This window comes from Engraulis encrasicolus, chromosome 21, assembly GCF_034702125.1.
Source record: "Engraulis encrasicolus isolate BLACKSEA-1 chromosome 21, IST_EnEncr_1.0, whole genome shotgun sequence".
NCBI lineage: Eukaryota > Metazoa > Chordata > Actinopteri > Clupeiformes > Engraulidae > Engraulis > Engraulis encrasicolus.
The window spans coordinates 41,046,368-41,066,018 of NC_085877.1; the positions used below are offsets into that span (position 1 = coordinate 41,046,368).

Genomic DNA, 19,651 nt, shown 5'->3' on the forward strand with positions numbered 1-19,651 from the left:
TTGTCAATACATATGTTGTGCATGTTGTGAATGATTTTTGTGAGATTTGGACCATCTATATGGGATTTACAATCAAAACACCTCTGGGGTCATTTATGACCCCGAGAGGATCCATGAGATACTCAACATTATAATGTCCATTGTTGTTGTAATTTTCAAACTCTGATTTTTGTATTTTGTTTATTTGGGCAAGCCATGGTCAGCAGCCTTAAAATATTCACAATATAAACATTTATAGTATTAAAATATAATATATTATATAAATAAATAGGGTACTCCTGCGATAGCCAACAAAGCATATTGTGAGGGCACCCAGGTAGCATTTCCTCTGTTATTGCTCCATATTTGTTGATATCATGGCACAGTGGTCCTAGACACATGATGAGAATATGAAATGGAAGTCATCCTGATGAACAAAGAGGTAGGAAACAAGTCATCAGTGTAGAAATCAATGGCGTTTTTAGAATTTTCCTTACTATATTGCTATACAAAGGCTGGAACATCAGTTGAATCATTTCTTTACTCTAATATATATAGAAGACACCTTTGCACAGCTACAATGTCCAGAAAACTTTTCAGAGAAATTATGGGTGTGCATAAGGTTATATGTTTGAGACATGGTTTTGTCTATGTAAATTACCGTATTCTCTGATCTTGTGATTTCATGAACCCAGAAATGTTGAGTACCCTAAAGTTTTATTGCAGAAATATCATCTATGGGCCTAATGGATAGAATTTAGCTTGGTTTCCCAAAGTTTCACTTTGAGCAATTTCCATAATTAGCATAAATATACTGTATTATTATGGTAAGATTACTACAAGTGAATAGGCTAAAAAATGTAAATGATAGATATCACCATGAAACTTTCTCAGTTGATTACTGATGATGAGAGAAGAAAAAAAATTATTGGATGTTTTTTGTATTTTGATGTTTACATATGCAAATGAGGGCATACATCATATTTAGCATATACGTATGTAAGTTTGACTAATTTTTAGCAAAACAATAAAATTTTCAAATTCACATTTTTTTGCTTTAGATGAGGGACAAGTATGTGCAAGATGTAAATAAATTTGAATGAACCCCAAAAAATAATTTATATAATGGTATTTCTACATAAACTCCTTGGGGTCATAAATGACCCCGCTCGGTCAGATTAGTCGCAAAAACAGGCCGGTCGCTTGAGGGTTAAACATACGATACCAGGCCCGTAGCGAGGGGGGATTGAGGGGTTTGTTTGTTCTTTCTGACATTTGCAAATAAGACAAACACAATGTCACCATTATTCTTTATTCATCACAGCAAGAGAAGCACCTTACAATCAAGAATCTCCTCTCAGCGTGGTATTACATTGGCTCAGTCAGAGATATATAAATATGCATATGCACAATAATCATCTACTGCTAACATGTTCCATGAGACACATGGAAAGGAAATATTTTTACTGTATGCATTTGTTGTCTCAGTCACTTCGTCATATACAGTAATAATTTACTTATAGTCCACAGCGGTATACATTTGCAAAGTGCAATACATGAATATTTTACATGGAGTCACATACAGTACAACATGTTTCTTCGAAAAAAATTAACATGTATCCTTAAATTCATGGGAGGATGTCTAAAACATTGTTTCCTTTAACATTGGACTCCTCTTCCTCTTTAATATCCATTGCAGGGCTGATTTCTTCTTTGCAGGTTGTTTTGCTGGTTGAATCATCCGGCCATGGTTGCCACAAATACTCTTGGAGAAAATCATCAACGTCTTCTTCTTTGATCTCCTTCTTTATTGTAACCAGTTTGTATGATTCTGACAGCTTCCTGATAGACATCATACCATCATGACTGTTTCCTGTAACATTGGACTCCTCTTCCATTTTTATTGCAGGACTCACGTCTTCTTTGTTAGTTGAACTTGAATACTCATGGAGAAAATCATCAAAGTCTTCTTTAATCTCCTTCATGGTCATGACTGATTGAGATAGAGGTAAAACTTCAAATCTCTTCAAGAAAAATGAAAAATGAAATATACACTCACCGGCCACTTCATTAGGAACACCTGTCTAGTAGTAAGTTGAAGCCCCTTTTATCCTCAGAACTGCCTGAACTGCCTGCAGCAATTATATCCTCAGCCTGAAACGTGGATGTAAGGCAGGGTTGACCCATGTTTTCATGTTGTTGACGCCAAATTCTGACCATTTCATCAAAACTCATTAGAACAGGCAATCTTCTCGTATCTTCCCCAATCTTCTAGTATCGTTTATGGCGAGCCTGTCCAAATTGTTGCCTCATTTTCCTGTTCCTAAATGATAGGAGTGGCACCATTACATTAATGAGAAGATGCCAAAATGCTGTTTATTATCGGTTGTCCGAGTTTCTCCATTTTTTTTCAAATTGAGATACTTTGGTTTATTATTTTTGTAAACTATGTCATAAAAATAATTAAATAATCTTTCAAGAAAAAAACACTTTTTTGCAATGAAATTACTTGAGTTCCAGTATGTTCAGCCTTCTAAAAAAGTTCTAAAAACCTTTGGAATTTATTTAGTTGTTTCTGTAGTTTTGCAAAGGAAAATGCTGTTAAATGGAACCTCTGCTATCTCAGCAATGTGTGTTGAGGTGAATAAGTCTTAGTCACAATTGCAAATAAGACAAACACAATTCCATCCATTATTCTTTAATAGCAACAGGAGAAGCACCTTACAGTCAAGAATCTCTTCTCAGCATGGTATTACATTGGCTCAGTCAGAGATATATAAATATGCATATGCACAATAGCATCTACTCATAACATGTTTCATGGGCAAACACAACAAAGGAAATATTTTTACTACTATATCCACTTGTGGTCTCAGTCACTTCCACATACACGGTAATCATTTACATATAGTCCATAGTGGTACATATTTACAGAGTGCAATACACTCATATTTTACATGGAATCACATACAACATGTTTCTTCAAAACAAAATAACATATATCCTTAAATTCATGAGAGGATGTCTAAAACAATGTTTCTAAGTGGTGGTCCGAATTTCTGCATGTTATTTTAAATAGAGAGCAGTTTAATTATTTAGCTATTTTTGAAAAGTATGTCTTAAAGGTAATGGGGAAATAAAGTATTCAGGACCATTGTCTTGTCAGAGCACACAAAGATACTTAAGGATATTTAAATTTAAAAAAGACCTTTCAAGAAATTGCATTTTTTCCTTCGTGTTATAGCAGTGAAATAATTTTAGATACATATTAAGCATTCTAATAATGTTACATTCTTAATAATGTTTATCCATATCTGACCAATCTACTACATTGACTTTTCTCCAGTGTGGGTCGTCTGGTGATATCTTAAAGCACCTGCCTGTGTAAAGGCCTTTCCACATGTCGCACATTGGTAAGGCCTTTCACCAGTGTGGGTACTCTGGTGAATTTTTAAATTACCTGCCTGTGTAAAGGCCTTACCACATGTGGCACATTGGTAAGGCTTTTCACCAGTGTGAATCACCTGGTGTCTCCTTAAATCGCTTGCCACTCTAAAAGCTCTTCCACATGTGGTACAAAGGTAAGGCTTTTCATTGGTGTGAATCCTCTGGTGTCTCCTTAAACTGCTTACTTCTCTGAAGGACTTACCACATGTACTACATGTATTTGGCTTTTCATCTGTATGAATCATCTGGTGTTTTCTTAAAGTGCTTCCCTCTCTGAATGACTCTCCACATGTTATACACGGGAAAGGCCTTTCTCCAGTATGAATCATCAGGTGTTTTTGGAGATCACATTTTTTTGTGAAATCCTTTCCACACGTTGTACAAGGAAAAGGCTTTTCACCAGTATGAATGATCAGGTGTCTCTGAAGATCATCTTTTCGTAGAAAAGTCTTTCCACATGCTGTACATGGGAAAGGCTTTTCTCCAGTATGAATTTTCAGGTGTGTCTGAAGAGTGTATTTTGTTGCAAAATATTTTCCACATGTTTTACAAGGGTAAGTCTTTTCACCAGAATGAGTATGAAGCCTCTGGTGTCTCCTTAGATGTCCTGCATGTTTAAACACCTTTCCACATGTGGTGCACTGAAGTGTCCTCCCATCATGCATGTTGACCGCAGGGACACCTGGTTAAAAAAAGACAATATCTAAGAACAGGAAGATGGGAAGGAACAAGAAAATAACTGTATTTGTTTGATAAGCTGTTCAAAACATTTCACATTCATTTATCTCCTTTTGCAATCACATTAGTCAATTAATACCAATGGTCACAATTGTAAGAAGGAAATATTTCACCTTCAAATTACAATGTGTGTACATCAGGGAGGTTTAAGGGCAACATATTTCTAACCCTTGTAAGTTGTTCAGGTAACCTAGCAAGCCTGACTAAATGTGAGATTAAAAATGTGGAAATCTAGTCGGTCCCCAATCATCAAACTGTCGTTAAGCATCCAAAGACTTAACCCTCTCGGCGCCACAGGTTTTTGCCCAAAACTGATGATTTTGACATGTTATATTCAAAAGGCTGTGGCTTAACATGGGTAATAGATAGAGCCTGACAATTAATGAGACAAATATTGAGGATGACCCAAAGTTTATTTTGGGAGTAAATTATCCCATCTAATTTGCATATTATGACGTCATATGGTGTCGGCCATTTTGAATTTATAATGAGTTATTGGATATTTTTGCATATTTTCAAAATATTTTTAATAATTTATCTAATTTAATTTATAAAACTTCCCCAGACACCTTCACTATTATGTTCTGTGAATACATTTTGGTATAGAAAGCAATAAATTGTACACTAAAAGTGTAATTTGTAACTAATATAGTGCAACAATGTAGCATAGTGACAAACACAAGTGAATGGACGGTTGCCGTTTTGCCTGTAGGGACTGGTCTATGAAGGTGACAAGTTATTTTTTAGTGCATGGACACCCTTCACAGCAATGCCCAGCATACAGATTCTATCCACACTAGGGGTATTATGTGCATTTTGTCCATTTGACCAAGTACAGCAGGCCTACAGTAGCCTACAGTAGGCCTGTAAGCGTACACCCTGAAGGACTCTGGGTATGGGCTACATGCATTGACAGTAAATAGAATGGACGCCAAATCAACGCTATTTGCCATTCAACGCTTTGAAGCCAGATTTGGGAACATTCCAACTTACATTCCACCTTAGCAACGCCAAACGCAGGTGCTGATTGGACAACAACAAGACTTCTAACGGTCAATCAAACCATGTTCTGATGCTCATTGGTCAATTTAACTTTTAATATCTCTCTAAAATAAAACATCACCACAAAAAATCACCACCCTGGTAAGTTGGAGAGCAAGGGGACCTACTAGTTGAGCGAAAAATGATCCCCCTGGAGTGGCATTTAAGGGAGATACAGGGTTTTATGTCTCTCATAGGAATGAATGGGATTTGGCCATTTTTTGGTCTTTTTGGGTCCAACCTTGGCTCCAACTTGGCTTCAACAATGAAATAGAATTTTGGCCTCCATTCTATTTACTCTCAATGGCTACATGTCTAAAAACTTGTGCAAATATCTATTCAAACCCAGTGTTACATTTACTGATATACAAATAGGTGATATAAGGAAAGTGTGTGTGTGTGTGTGTGTGGGGGGGGTGGGGGGGGGGGGGTGATTGGTTACCTAGCCTATATCGCCCATGTCTTTCTGATGCACCAAACCCCAGCTGGTATCACACTTTTTTGTTGCAAATAGACTCAGTCAGGTCGCAATTGGACATAATTATTACTATTATTATTTCATTAGAATAGCATTGCTATTTATTTAGACCTGCAGTCGGCAGTAGCGTGAACTAGGCTATGCTTCCGTTTTGCACCGAGTAGAATGTGCACGAGAACTCTGTGTCTTGGGCGCATACTCCTCTCACTCCATCCCCCACTGTTGGCAGGAATATGCGCACTTCTTTTGTCTTCATTTACTTTTCTACTTAGTATACAAGCTCTTCTACAAACATCCTGACCACTGTCACCCTCCAGATGATGAATATTGACTCTGTAACAGGCAAATTACGACGCGTTGCATCATTCCCCTGTCGTTGCAATGAACGTCGCCAGCATAGCGACAGTATAGCCTACAAAGCAGCATGAAATTACCTCGCATCTCGATCGGAAAAAACCTTCCCTTCCTCAATATACAAGTCTCCTGCAGAAACGAACACTTCTATTGTGTACTTACAAGTGAATGAATGAAGGGTTTTCTTGTTACAGTCCCCATGATCGACGAATAGGCTGTCGATAGTTTCCCTCAGGCAACAGTAACATGGGAAGTATAACGCGGCAGAAAATACACTCCTGTTTGCATATTACCTCATTTAGGGGCGAAATATATGATGAATACATATGTACAATCATGACAAGTTACCATTTGAGTGCATTTGGTCGTTTATTCAGTAGAATTATCCACGTAATGTCACTACAAGGCTGCTTCCGTCTTCGCGTTGTTTCACAGGGGAGAATTACTTCCGCAATGTCCGAGGTTTGTAGTTTTGTAGTTTTCTTAAACAAAATACCATATAAGGCGTCCCAATGTGTTTAGAACTGAAGTACTACATGTCTGCCACCCAATGGAGTGGAAGTTGAACTACATTTGATATCCTATTTGAAAAAAACGGCCGTTGTAATCAATACGGCATCTCGTCGACAAAAGTCGCCTGTGGCGCCCAGAGGGTTAAAACAAAGGCTGGAGAGTGGGGCTAGTTTCCTAACCTAGTGTACAGGTCTTTTTGACCCGCCTTCAGTTTTTTGCTTGAGAAAAAATAGTAGCAGTTATCATTCTTTCACTGAAGAAGCTCAATGTTTGAGAGGAACAAAAAAACTGAAAAAACAAACCCATAAAATTCACAAGCATGATGAAGGTAGCGAGGGTGGATATGAGCTGATATTTTTTCCCCTTTTAAAATTAAATTTCTATATGCTCGAGTCAAAAAGACCTGAACACCGTCTACGCAAAATAAAAGCAAGGATATTGTACAAGGGTTAAATGTGATTGAGAATACTCAACCACCTGTACCATTGTCTGATATAAAACTTACTTGTAGGGGACATGGCATTGTTGCCATTATCGATCAGATTATGGTGAATTTCCTCTCGAATATCCATGGATGAAGAATTTTCTTCCATAAAGAAAGATGACTTTGTTTCATCATTCTCTTGCGTTCTCTGTGAGGAGTCTTCAAAGTCCTCTCTTTTGATCTCCTTCTTGTATGTGACCAGTAGGGATGATTCTGACTCCTTGCTGGAAATATTATTACCATCACAGCTGTTTCCTATAACATTTGACATCTCTTCCTCTTTAATGTCCATAACAGATCTCATTTCTTCTTTGCAGGTTGTTGTGCTGGGTGAATCATCCTGCCGTGGTTGCCACAAATACTCTTGGAGAAAATCATCAACGTCTTCTTTTTTGATCTCCTTCTTTATTGTAACCAGTTGGGATGATTCTGATACCTTCCTGATAGACGTCATACCATCATGACTGTTTTCTGTAACATTGGACTCCTCTTCCATTTTTATTGCGGGACTCATTTCTTCTTTGCTGGTTGAATCATCCTCTCGAGGTCGACTTGAATACTCTTGGCGAAAATCATCAAAGTCTTCTTCTTTAATCTCCCCCATGGTCATGAAGTAAAACTTCAGATCTGTTCTTCAAGATGTCCACAGACCACCTTCACTCACTCTCTCATTTGTGATCATCACTTCACTCAATTTATTTATCTTTGTGATATGATGAGGCCCTCCCTCAGGGCTGCTGGAACCAGTTCTGACCAATGAGATGCAGCTGTGTCCAACTTGACCAATGAGCTGCAGCTGTAGGCGGGCCATAATAATAGGCTGATTTGCATTGGAATTCCATCCGAATGGCCGAGCAGTTTGCACTGTCCATGGGAATGGCCATGGCCTGGCATTCAGACGCTCCATAGAGGTGGATTAAGTGATGGTGGGGTGATGGGTGAGAAATGTAAGACTCTAAGAATGAAACTCCAGTCAAGAGTTATACTGTCCCAAGAGAAATATGTTAGAACTTATCTGGCATAGCGTCATCATGGCCGTAACTACCATTGAGGACACAGAGGTCATGTCATCTGTATTTTATATGACCAACAATGATACATTCAGTCTGCATACGCCACCCCCATTTTTCCTCAAGGCAGTGATTAATGCAAACAAATCTAGAAGAGTTTGACTTAAGTGTTTGAAGCATTCTAATTGTATAATATTCATCAGAGAACATTATTTTGCTCTTCCTCTGTCCTTCAGAAGGGCAGAAGGGATGGAACTGCCTGTTGATTATATGACTGGAGTAAATCCCAAACATTTCAGAGTGGCGATGTGTTACAGTAGCACGACTGAGTGAAAACTAGAGGGCATGACTAAAATACTTATTTTCAGTGACATATCATGTAATTCTAATAAATGAGAGCTTGCGGTAGTTCTGCCAGGAAGACGAAAGTCACGTGCGCATTTTGCAGAGCCAATCAGCGGTCGCCATTTCCTTTATAGTGACGTGTCTAACTCTCCCCTCTCGCTTGCTCAGGTATGGCCGGTTCAAAATCTCCTCCACCATCCCCACCACCACCAGGTTGGTCTTCCTGTCCGGGGGGTTAAAGGTCCAGTTCCTGCTGCACGGCTACAGCAGGCTCTCCGGGATGTGCTGGCGCAAGACCCGGGCTGATGATTGGACCTACGCCAAAGACTATCTACCCTCTGTCAATTCTATGTCAACAATGTTAACATTAAATCATTTAAACTAATTCATCTCTCTGGAGTCTTTCTGGCTGAACTATGGTATCTGCTTTATTGTCACTTTACACTGATACCGACTTTGCATATGTGATCAAGACTCATATTGAACATATATACACCATCCCAGACTTGTGCACTAGCATTGGTACGTGTGGAACATAAAGAACTACTGAGCAAAATTAAAGTTGATGGGAAAACGTTCCTGTTGAATGGTAGTACTGTTTGCAGTGTTCATCATTTTGATGGCCATGGTGTGGCACTTAGAATCTTAATAGTGGTGGGTGGGGTGTAGGTGTGAAATGCACCATACATGTGGTGATGAGAAGATACTCAATTTGAATGACAGAATTTTTCTCACTGTCCTCAGAGTGCAAGTGGCCATGATCCATTCTGCAGCTGCATAGAGGGGGATTAGGTGGAGGGGGTGTGAGATACAAAACTCTAGGTGTGAAACTCTTGTCATTAAAGGAGCATTTCTGCCAATTTCAATATGCTGTTGTATTGCTCACGCTACCCCGGACGTGTCAGTACTTGGTGATGCTGCATTTGTCGGCTCAGCCCTTTCCAAGACCTGAATTATTCTAATGGGGGCAGATTTTGTTTACATTAAAAACTTTCTTAACATAGGCATACTCCAAATATTTCCCAAAAGGTATCACTGTTAGCTAGTTATCTGCTGATGTTGCATAACCTTTTGGATGTTTTTTGGGACTAAATAAAGATGTTTTTTTAATGTAAAGAAACACTTGCCCCCATTAAAATGACCAGGATCTCAAAAAAGGTTGAAATAAATCTGAGGTACTGACAAGTCCAGGGTAGTGTGAGCATTAAAACTAGGGACGTCCCGATCCGATCACGTGATCGGAAATCGGCCCCGATCACGTGGTGTGCGACTCGATCGGAATCGGGTGTACCTCCCCGATCAGGACTCGGGTAAATACATTCTCATAATTTTAAAAATCAACATGTTATAGACTATCTATCGCAATGCAGTGGCACAGAGTGGAAACCCTCTTGACTTCACAATAGAAACATCCACAGGAACAACATTACATTGCCGACTGAAAGGCATTGGAACACTGTAACGCACATCAGCTGATGACACTTCAGCAGCACTTCTCTCCCTCTCTCTCCCTCTCCACGTTAACGCAAGCAACTGACCTCTGTCTTTATTCTGACCAATTTAAATGAAATGAACACGACTTAAGCAAATATGTCAGAGAACAAAGTAGGCTATAGCCAAGGTTACTTACACGTTGGGCTACTGTAGTGTATATCCACGTGAGGATTCCGGACGGCAAAATGCGACATTGACTATCCAACAGATTAATGATCACTGCGCCATAGCCTACTGCAGTCAACTGTTGTTCTAATTAATTTGCAACCAGTTGAACCCTGATGCAATGACGAGGACTCTGATGGAAGTTAACATTGATGTTTACTGAACCTTCCGACAATATTCAGGTGAAAACAACAAAAAATAGACTGTATTTCAGTGTTTTAACAGACTCAACAATCTTGTGCATACATCTAAAAAACGATCTTTTTAAGCTATTTGTTATCTTAACTTTCAACTTCTAACATAACTTAATCCTATCACTTGTTAACATAAGAATCAATTTAGCTTCTGACTTTCCTTCTAGTGCTTGTTTTTTTACAGATAATTACGGACAGTTTCAGGATAGGAACAACAAGGGAGCCGTCGTAGCAATGGTTTCTAAGCACAGGTTGCAGGAAGCGTATCAAAATAAAAGCTCAATTCGTTCTCAGTGTGTCATTATCTAAAATGGTCATTCTGCACTGACCCCCGTTTTGTTTTGACACTGCAAATGTGTTATTTTGTCTGCTTAAAAGGTAGGCCTTTTGTATTTTAATTTGTATTTTAAACAAAAGAATATTTAATTATTATAAAAGTATCAGATCGGGACTCTGTATCGGCAGATTCACAAAATCAATGACTCGGTCTCGAGGGCAAAAAATGCTGATCGGGACATCCCTAATTACAACTGCATGTTGAAATTGGCTGAACTTATATTTTAGTTACACTATGCCCCTGTAACATTAAACATGCGATACCAGGCCCGTAGCGAGGAGAGATTGAGGGGTTTGTTCGTTCTTTCTGACATTTGCAAATAAGACAAACACAATTTCACCCATTATTCTTTATTCATCACAGCAAGAGAAGCACCTTACAATCAAGAATCTCCTCTCAGCGTGGTATTACATTGGCTCAGTCAGAGATATATAAATATGCATATGCACAATAATCATCTACTGCTAACATGTTCCATGAGACACATGGAAAGGAAATATTTTTACTGTATGCATTTGTTGTCTCAGTCACTTTGTCATATACAGTAATAATTTACTTATAGTCCACAGCGGTATACATTTGCAAAGTGCAATACATGAATATTTTACATGGAGTCACATACAGTACAACATGTTTCTTCGAAAACAATTAACATGTATCCTTAAATTCATGGGAGGATGTCTAAAACATTGTTTCCTTTAACATTGGACTCCTCTTCCTCTTTAATATCCATTGCAGGGCTGATTTCTTCTTTGCAGGTTGTTTTGCTGGTTGAATCATCCGGCCATGGTTGCCACAAATACTCTTGGAGAAAATCATCAACGTCTTCTTCTTTGATCTCCTTCTTTATTGTAACCAGTTTGTATGATTCTGACAGCTTCCTGATAGACATCATACCATCATGACTGTTTCCTGTAACATTGGACTCCTCTTCCATTTTTATTGCAGGACTCACGTCTTCTTTGTTAGTTGAATCATCCTGTCGAGGTCGACTTGAATACTCATGGAGAAAATCATCAAAGTCTTCTTTAATCTCCTTCATGGTCATGACTGATTGAGATAGAGGTAAAACTTCAAATCTCTTCTTCAAGAAAAATGAAAAATGAAATATACACTCACCGGCCACTTCATTAGGAACACCTGTCTAGTAGTAAGTTGAAGCCCCTTTTATCCTCAGAACTGCCTGAATTGCCTGCAGCAATTAGATCCTCAGCCTGAAACGTGGATGTAAGGCAGGGTTGACCCATGTTTTCATGTTGTTGACGCCAAATTCTGACCATTTCATCAAAACTCATTAGAACAGGCAATCTTCTCGTATCTTCCCCAATCTTCTAGTATCGTTTATGGCGAGCCTGTCCAAATTGTTGCCTCATTTTCCTGTTCCTAAATGATAGGAGTGGCACCATTACATTAATGAGACTGTTTATTATTACAAAACGCTGTTTATTATCGGTTGTCCGAGTTTCTCCATTTTTTCAAATTGAGATCCTTTTGTTTATTATTTTTGTAAATTATGTCTTAAAAATAATTAAATAATCTTTCAAGAAAAAGAACACTTTTTTGCAATGAAATTACTGGAGTTCCAGTATGTTCAGCCTTCTAAAGAAGTTCTAAAAACCTTTGGAATTTATTTAGTTGTTTCTGTAGTTTTGCAAAGGCAAATGCTGTTAAATGGAACCTCTGCTATCTCAGCAATGTGTGTTGAGGTGAATAAGTCTGCAAATAAGACAAACACAATTCCATCCATTATTCTTTAATAGCAACAGGAGAAGCACCTTACAGTCAAGAATCTCTTCTCAGCATGGTATTACATTGGCTCAGTCAGAGATATATAAATATGCCTATGCACAATAGCATCTACTCATAACATGTTTCATGGGCAAACACAACAAAGGAAATATTTTTACTACTATATCCACTTGTGGTCTCAGTCACTTCCACATACACGGTAATCATTTACATATAGTCCATAGTGGTACATATTTACAGAGTGCAAAACATTCATATTTTACATGGAATCACATACAACATGTTTCTTCAAAACAAAATAACATATATCCTTAAATTCATGAGAGGATGTCTAAAACAATGTTTCTAAGTGGTGGTCCGAATTTCTGCATGTTATTTTAAATAGAGAGCAGTTTAATTATTTAGCTATTTTTGAAAAGTATGTCTTAAAGGTAATGGGGAAATAAAGTATTCAGGACCATTGTCTTGTCAGAGCACACAAAGATACTTAAGGATATTTAAATTTAAAAAATACCTTTCAAGAAATTGCATTTTTTCCTTCGTGTTATAACAGTGAAATAATTTTAGATACATTATGTTAAGCATTCTAATAATGTTACAAAAAAACCTTTGCCAACTGTTTTTTTCTTCTGACAAATCTACTACATTGACTTTTCTCCAGTGTGGGTCCTCTGGTGAATTCTTAAATAACCTGCCTGAGTAAAGGCCTTACCACATGTGGCACATTGGTAAGGCTTTTCACCAGTGTGGGTACTCTGGTGAATTCTTAAATTACCTGCCTGTGTAAAGGCCTTACCACATGTGGCACATTGGTAAGGCTTTTCATTGGTGTGAATCCTCTGGTGTCTCCTTAAACTGCTTCCTTCTCTGAAGGACTTACCACATGTGGTACATAGGTAAGGCTTTTCATTGGTGTGAATCCTCTGGTGTTTTTGGAGATCACATTTTTTTGTGAAATCCTTACCACATGTGGCACATTGGTAAGGCTTTTCAACAGTGTGAATCACCTGGTGTCTCCTTAAATCGCTTGCCACTCTAAAAGCTCTTCCGCATGTGGTACAAAGGTAAGGCTTTTCATTGGTGTGAATCCTCTGGTGTCTCCTTAAACTGCTTCCTTCTCTGAAGGACTTACCACATGTGGTACATAGGTAAGGCTTTTCATTGGTGTGAATCCTCTGGTGTTTTTGGAGATCACATTTTTTTGTGAAATCCTTACCACATGTGGCACATTGGTAAGGCTTTTCACCAGTGTGAAACACCTGGTGTCTCCTTAAATCGCTTGCCACTCTAAAAGCTCTTCCACATGTGGTACAAAGGTAAGGCTTTTCATTGGTGTGAATCCTCTGGTGTCTCCTTAAACTGCTTCCTTCTCTGAAGGACTTACCACATGTGGTACATGTATTTGGCTTTTCATCTGTATGAATCATCTGGTGTTTTTGGAGATCACATTTCTTAGTGAAATCCTTTCCACATGTTGCACACTTGTAAAGGATTTTTCCAGTATGCATTCTCATGTGTTTCTGAAGACCACTTTTTTGCCTGAAAGTCTTTCCACACGTACAAGGAAAAGGCTTTTCACCAGTATGAATGATCAGGTGTCTCTGAAGATCAGCTTTTCGTGGAAAAGTCTTTCCACATGCTGTACATGGGAAAGGCTTTTCTCCAGTATGAATTTTCAGGTGTACCTGAAGAGTGTATTTTGTTGCAAAATATTTTCCACATGTTTTACAAGGGTTAGTCTTTTCACCAGAATGAGTATGAAGTCTCTGGTGTCTCCTTAGATATTCTGCATGTTTAAACACCTTTCCACATGTGGTGCACTGAAGTGTCCTCCCATCATGCATGTTGACCGCAGGGACACCTGGTAAAAAAAGACAATATCTAAGAACAGGAAGATGGGAAGGAACAAAAAAATAACTGTATTTGTTTGATAAGCTGTTCAAAACATTTCACATTCATTTATTTCCTTTTGCAATCACATTAGTCAATTAATACCAATGGTCACAATTGTAAGAAGGAAATATTTCACCTTCAAATTACAATGTGTGTACATCAGGGAAGTTTAAGGGCAACATATTTTTAACCCTTTTAAGTTGTTCAGGTAACCTAGCAAGCCTGACTAAATGTGAGATTAAAAATGTGGAAATCTAGTCGGTCCCCAATCATTAAGAAGATTGTTGATGGGAACAACCCGTTGTTTTTCAAACTGTGTCAAACTGTCGTTTAGCATCCAAAGACTCAAAACAAAGGCTGGAGAGTGGGGGTAGTTTACTAAGTTAGTGTACAGGTCTTTTTGACCCGCCTTCAGTTTTTTGCTTGAGAAAAAATAGTAGCAGTTATCATTCTTTCACTGAAGAAGCTCAATGTTTGAGAGGAACAAAAAAAATGAAAAAACAAACCCATAAAATTCACAAGCATGATGAAGGTAGCGAGGGTGGATATAAGCTGATTTTTTTCCCCTTTTAAAATTAAATTTCTATATGCTCGTGTCAAAAATACCTGAACATCTTCTACGCAAAATAAAAGCAAGGATATTGTACAAGGGTTAAATGGGATTGAGAATACTCAACCACCTGTACCATTTTCTGATATAAAACTTACTTGTAGGGGACATGGCATTTTTGCCATTCACGATTAGGTTATGGTGAATTTCCTCTTTAATATCCACAGATGAACAATTTTCTTCCTTATAGAAAGATGACTTTGTTTCATCATTTTCTTGTGTTCTCTGCGAGGAGTCTTCAAAGTCCTCTCTTTTGATCTCCTTCTTGTATGTGACCAGTAGGGATGATTCTGACTCCTTGCTGGAAATATTCTTACCATCATAGCAGTTTCCTATAACATTGGACATCTCTTCCTCTTTAATGTCCATAACAGATCTCATTTCTTCTTTGCAGGTTGTTGTGCTGGGTGAATCATCCTGCCGTGGTTGCCACAAATACTCTTGGAGAAAATCATCAACGTCTTCTTTTTTGATCTCCTTCTTTATTGTAACCAGTTGGGATGATTCTGATACCTTCCTGATAGACGTCATACCATCATGACTGTTTTCTGTAACATTGGACTCCTCTTCCATTTTTATTGCGGGACTCATTTCTTCTTTCCTGGTTGAATCATCTTCTCGAGGTCGACTTGAATACTCTTGGCGAAAATCATCAAAGTCTTCTTCTTTAATCTCCCTCATGTTTATGAAGTAAAACTTCAGATCTGTTCTTCAAGATGTCCACAGACCACCTTCACTCACTCTCTCATTTGTGATCATCACTTCACTCAATTTATTTATCTTTGTGATGTGATGCGGCCCTCCCTCAGGGCTGCTGGAACCAGTTCTGACCAATGAGCTGCAGCTGTAGGCGGGCCATAAGAATGGGCTTATTTGCATTGGAATTCCATCTGAATGACCGAGCAGTTTGCACTGTCCATGGGAATGGCCATGGCCTGGCATTCAGACGCTCCATAGAGGTGGATTAAGTGATGGTGGGGTGATGGGTGAGAAATGTAAGACTCTAAGAATGAAACTCCAGTCAAGAGGTATACTCTCCCCAGAGAAATATGTTAGGACTTATCTGGCATAGCGTCATCATGGCCGCAACTACCATTGGGGACACAGAGGTCATGTCCTCTGAATTTTGTATGACCAACAATGATAAATTCGGTCTTTATACGCCACCCCAAGTTATCCTCAAGGCAGTGATTAATGAAAACAAACCTAGCAGAGTTTGTCTGACAGCAAGTGTTTGAAGCATTCTAAATGCACAATATGCAGTAAAGCACACAATATTTGACCTCTGTATTTGAAAATGTCTGATTACGGCCCTGATCGTCATTACTGCAAAACTAAATATACACTCACCGGCCACTTCATTAGGAACACCTCTCTAGTAGTGGGTTGGAGCCCCTTTTGCCTTCAGAACTGCCGGCAACAATACTTGGGTAAGCTGTGGCACTCCAACAAAGATAAATTGGTACTTATTGGGCGAAATTGTGCTCAGAAAATATCTTTTTGCCATTATATCCCCTGCCTGAAACGATGATGTAAGGCAGGGTTGACCAATGTTTTCATGTTGTTGACGGCAAATTCCGACCATTCCACTTGAGTGTTGCAGTTGATATCAAGACTCATTAGAACAGGCAACATTTTCCCAATCTTCTAGTGTTGTTTATGGTGGGCCTGTCCAAATTGTTGTCTCATTTTCCTGTCCCGTGGCACCAAATGTGGGTTTCTGCTGCTATAGCCCATTTGCCTCAAGAGTTGATGTCCTGTGTAACCAGGGATTCTCTTATGCATACCTCGGTTGTAATGAGTGGTTATTGGACTTAATGTTGCATTTCACTGATTCTTGAGAAAGTGGCTAAAACAGGTTGTAATGTTGACAGAAAAAAACAAAGTGAATTACAAAATTATATGGTATATCCTTGTAGACTAAGGTCTTGGCTTTTCAGAAATGCACAGGGCCAATCTCCCCATTATGTATTTTTTTCAGAAATCAGGCTTTTCTCCGACCATAGCTTGTTTTTTGTCAACACCGTCAGACACAATTAAAAGTTATTAAAATTGTATTGATTTGGTTGCATATGTATCTGGAGTTTTTAAGTGATTATGTGTATTTTTTGGTTCACACATATGCCTTTAAATGTTGAAAATTCACTTTTGTTCTATTTAAATACTGTTTCATGTGTTCTAATTTTAAAATATGTACCGTCAAACGATGCTTACTTAACGCCTAAATACAACAAACATTTTTTTGTAATTTCAAAAATATTCGTGTAGGCTTAAATTGGCTATTACTTTGATATTTCAACAACTCCTAAGGAAAATGTTGTAAGCACATTCCTTTAAAATGTCCAAAACTCCTTCTTACGGTGGTGACTTAAGAACTGACAGTGGTGACAGTAATCTGAGAGTGGTGAAAGTGGCCTAATTAGTACCTGCATTTAGCAAAATAAATAGCCCTCTCAAGTCAATGGCATCTTGCATAAACACTTTATTTTTGTGTGTGCCTTGAGCATGTGTTTTTACTTCATTAGTTAGATTATCTAGGAAGTAAGCCACTGGTTGTTGAAAATGTGGTAAAAACAGCTTTTAAGTTGTTCAAATCCAAAATATAGAGGTGTATTATCATAGATGTAGGTCTTGGCTGTGCAGTGAATGCATTGGCCAAGCTCCCCATGTTTAACATTTTTCATAAAATGGGCTCTTTCTTGTTTTGTCAACAGCGGCAGACAGAATTAGAAGTAAAAACACATGTTTACTGTATTAAAGTGAATTACTTTAACAATTCAACATAACTGTAGACACTTATTGTATGCATATTCTTAAAACATGTCAAAAACACGTAAAACATGTGTTTTTTGGTGAACTCCATCAGATGTCACCACCGTCAGGTTTTCTGACAAAAAAACCTCCAAATGCACCTCAGTGGTGGCTAGAGTATCATTTTGGATCACAATTATTACTAACATGCCTAGTAATGTTTCATTAACCAGCACAATTTAGTAAAATATGGAACAACATGATGAGCAGAACAAAATCTGACGGTGGTGACATCTGACGGTGTGAGACAAAAAAACACTCTTTTAAATATTATGCATTGTTTGTTCACATTAGCCATTTCATTTTCGCTCTGTTTCTTGGGTGCTTCATACCTTTTCTGAAAAAAATTATATTTATTAACATTAATGTAATACAATACTATTAAAACCCCCGACGGTGTTGACAGTTTATGGTTGGGACAGTACCAGTGTCCAAACAAATTAACAAATTGAGGACAAAATAATAAACTTACAGGAGCTTCAGTGATGGTGAAGTAGGCAGTAGAGCTGAAGGTTTGAAAAGGGGTCCTCAGTAATGAAAATTACCTTGTGCATACCTGATTTTATTGTCTTTTAGAAAAAATCTGACGGTGGTGACCAATATGCTGGACACATTTTGAGCAATCAGTAAATAATAGTAAATATTGTTTTACATCCACTATGTGCACATCTGTAGAACCACTTTAATATGGTCTTCCACATCATGGTGATATTGTTCAATTCTGTTAGTGATTTTTGTATTTTAAGTCAATTGAAATGATGATGCCAGTCCTTGGGACAGGCGTTTTTACAGGGTGTGGACAGGTTTATAGCCATGAAAAGTAATACAATTACACTTAAATATTTCAAACAACTGTGTATTCGTGTGACAGACCCCTTGGCCATTACCTGGGTTCATTTTGTTTGTGAAAATGTAGTTGATTTTCAACAGAATTAATATTTTACTGCAGGGACATGTTTTTGCCAAACTTTCAAGAATCAGTGCTATATATCAGCTCAAATCTGTCTGGCCATTTTCCTCTGACCTATATCATCAACAAGGCATTTTTGCCCATAGAATCGCTGCTCACTGCTTTTTTTTCTTTTTTGTACCTTTCTTTGTAAACACTATAGATGGTTGTGTGTGAATACCCCAGTAGATCAGTATTTCCTGAAATAAAATACTCAATCAGGCACTTTCAGCTTGGCAACCATAACATGTTCAAAGCAATTTAAATAACCTCTCTTCCCCATTATGATGCTCGGTTTGAACTGCATCAGATCATCTCAACCTTGTCTACATGCAAAAATGCATTGAGTTGCCGTGATTTGATTGGCTGATCAGAAATTTGCCTCAATGAGCAGTTGTAACAGGTTTTCAAAATGTCGTGGCCGGTGAGTTTACAAATTATTATATTGACCAGATCTTTAGGGAACATGCTTTTGCTCTTCCCATGTCCTTCAGAAGGGCAGAAGTTGAACTGACTGGGGTAAATCCCAAACATTTCAGAGTGGCGATGTGTTACAGTAACATGACTGAGTGAACACTAGAGGACACTTTGAGTGATTGCTGAATCTCTGACCGATGGGCTGTCGATCGTGATTGGCCGATAATGTCTAAAAATAAACTGATCGTAATCGGAAAAAAATGCCACTTTGAATACATGATCCAGACTTGAACAAGACTTGAAGAACATTGAACATACATGCACTATCCTAGACTTCTGCATAAACATTGATACGTGTGGAACATAAAGAAATACTGAGGAAAATTAAGGGTGATGGGAAAACTTTCCTGTTGAATGGGAGCACTATTTGCAGTGTCCACCATTTTGATGGCCATGGTGTGGCACACAGAAGCTTAATAGTGGTGGATGAAGTGGGGATGGGGTGTAGGTGTGAAATGCACCGTACCTGTGGTGCACAAAGACAACAACTGGTGAGCAAATTAAAGGTGATGACAAGACACTCAATTTGAATGACAGAATTGTTCACACTGTCCTCAGAGTGAAAGTGGCCCTGGCCCATTCT

General features: G+C 38.3%; 1 protein-coding gene across 1 annotated transcript; it reads right to left on the minus strand.

The window, feature by feature from the left end:
* Positions 1-12,969: 12,969 nt before the first annotated feature.
* On the minus strand, positions 12,970-15,512 carry LOC134437430 (gastrula zinc finger protein XlCGF26.1-like). The gene is made up of 3 exons (XM_063186919.1): positions 14,930-15,512; positions 13,336-14,189; positions 12,970-13,251 (listed from the first exon to the last, which is right to left on the minus strand). Exons 1-3 carry the CDS (start codon positions 15,510-15,512, stop codon positions 12,970-12,972), a joined length of 1,719 nt encoding a protein of 572 aa, XP_063042989.1.
* Between the last annotated feature and the right edge of the window lie 4,139 nt (positions 15,513-19,651).